Below are 2329 nucleotides of genomic sequence, written 5' to 3'. Positions count from 1 at the left end.
GTCCCATCTTTGTATTGTTCAGTCACTGCGAAGGTCACATTTCTTCCGTGGTATCATTACAACCTACAATGACTAATGGAAATATTTGAGTGTATCTGTGTTGCAGACCTATGGAAATACAACTTGTTACAGCCTCCCTCCACCCACTGTGGTTAGGTCTGGCCTCACAACTTCCCATCAATTAGCAATATCATAATAGAATACTTGAGGGCATATCAATGTGTTCTCAGAAAAAGTTTCTAGTTTCTTTGCTTGGGATCAAGAACCTTCAAGAGGATGACTGGGGATAGGGCTGGGGTGGTCAGAGGACAGGAACAATCAAGAACTACTGCCTTAAGAAGCAGTACGATGACATCAAAAGCACAAGCAACAAAAGAAAAAAGTAAGTTGGACTTCATCAAAATGACAACTTTTTGTGCATCAAAGGACACTATCAAGAAAGTGAAAAGACAGCCCTCAGACTGGGAAAAAAGAATTGCAAATCATACATCTGATAGGGGTCTAGTATCTAGAATATATAAAGAACTCTTGGTCCCCGGAAGTGATGCACGGAGAAGCCCACGTGTGCGATTCTACCCTGACATGGCGGTGCTCCTGAAGAGGTTGCTGCATCCCCGGAGGTCCCCAGTGGCCTTGGGCCGCCCCCTGGGACGGGGTGCGAGGCCAGCCTGGGCACTGATCCCAGGGCTGCTGTGCGAGTGCGGTTCGCCCCCAGCCCCACAAGCTTCTTGCCCCTGGGCGGCCTCCACACTGCCTTGTACAACTACATCTTTGCCGAGAAGCACCTGAGGCTGGAGGACATGGATCAGGCCTGCCTTGCGCTTGGGGCAGCAGAGAATATTGAGGACATGCTGGAGTGGGCAGGCATCCCCCCTGACAAGAGCCCCCGCCGGGGAGGTCCTGCAGGGCCCTACCTGCAATCTCAGCGACTTGCACCCTACACCCATGCTACCGAAGCTCTGCTGAAGAGCAGCGGCTGGAGCTCCTGCAGAGGGAGGCCCTGAGGAGCCATCAGACTCGCCAGTATGACAAGCGGTGCCGGAGCCTGGGCCAGGCGCAGGTGGCCCAGAAGCTGGCCAAAGACCCCAAGCGTGCCATCCACTTCCGCCCAGAGGGGAGGCACCAGCCTTCCAGGACTTGGTGTATGGCTGGAATCCGCACAAGGTGGCCAGCATGGAGGGGGACCCGGTCATCCTGAAGAGCAATGGCTTCCCCACGTACCACCTGGCCTGCGTGGTGATCGACCACCACATGGGCATCAGCCACATGCTGCGGGGCTCCGAGTGGCTGGTCTCCACCTCTAAGCACCTGCTCCTCTACCAGGCCCTGGGCTGGCAGCCCCCGCGCTTTGCCCACCTGCCCCTGCTCCTCTACAGGGATGGCAGCAAGCTGTCCAAGAGACAAGGGGACGTTTGCTGCCGGCGGCTTCCTGCCGATGCCTTGCTCGACATCAACACCAACTGCGGCTCAGGGTTTGCAGAGAACCAGATGGGCAGGACCTTGCCAGAGCTGATCACACAGTTTGACCTGACCCGGATCACCTGCCACTCAGCCCTGCTGGACCTGGAAAAGCTCCCAGAATTCAACAAGCTGCACCTCCGCCAGCTGGTGAGCGATGAGACCCAGAGACGCCAGCTGGCGGGGAAGCTGCAGGCCCTCGTGGAGGAGGCTTTCGGGAGCCAGCCGCGAGACAGGCATGTGCTGGACGCGGCCTATGTGGAGAGGATCATCCCGCTGAGACAGGGCCACGTTTGCCGCCTGCAGGATTTGGTCTCCCCAGCGCAGTCCTACCTGTGGACTCGCCCTGCTGTGGGTCGAGCGCAGCTGGGTGCCATCTCAGAGAGGGTGGACGTCATTGCCAAGCATGTGCTGGGGCTTTTAGAAGGACCCGGTATGAACTTAACTCAGGACATGCTGAACGGAGAACTGAAGAAGCTGTCAGAAGGTCTGGAAGGCACCAAACACAGTAAGGTGCTGAAGCTCCTCCGAGTGGCCTTCAGTAGACAGCTGCAAGGGCCTCCTGTAGCTGAGATGACGTTATCCTTGGGACCAAAGGAAGTGCGGGAACGAACACAGAAGGTGCTTTCCAGCTAGAGAGAAGGTGTGCGGGACAGCGGAGGTGGCGGTGGGAACCGTAGTTGCGGGACCTGCCCTCAGAGGGGAGGAGCAGGAGGCCTGGACCCCGTCGGAAGCTTGTGGAGGGAACCAAGAGTGGGCACAGAGCCTCCGGGTGCACAGGTGCATTTACGGCGCCACGCCAGGCCTGTCCTATTCACTTGGCCAGTGTCGGCCAGCCACCTCTCACCTCCCTGACTCTGGAAAGGAAGGC

General features: G+C 57.4%; 1 protein-coding gene across 1 annotated transcript; it reads left to right on the top strand.

Annotated features, from left to right (window-relative positions):
* The first annotated feature begins 582 nt into the window (after positions 1-582).
* LOC118888126 (probable glutamate--tRNA ligase, mitochondrial) lies at positions 583-2094 on the top strand. Its single transcript, XM_036839055.1, is given in 4 exon segments — positions 583-657; positions 660-966; positions 969-1112; positions 1115-2094. Coding segments are annotated over 4 exon segments (1506 nt in total).
* Positions 2095-2329: the final 235 nt, after the last annotated feature.

Source organism: Balaenoptera musculus, chromosome X, assembly GCF_009873245.2.
Source record: "Balaenoptera musculus isolate JJ_BM4_2016_0621 chromosome X, mBalMus1.pri.v3, whole genome shotgun sequence".
NCBI classification, from domain to species: Eukaryota; Metazoa; Chordata; class Mammalia; order Artiodactyla; family Balaenopteridae; genus Balaenoptera; species Balaenoptera musculus.
Note: the sequence above shows the minus strand (reverse complement) of the source record. Positions and strands in the feature narration are given on the sequence as shown.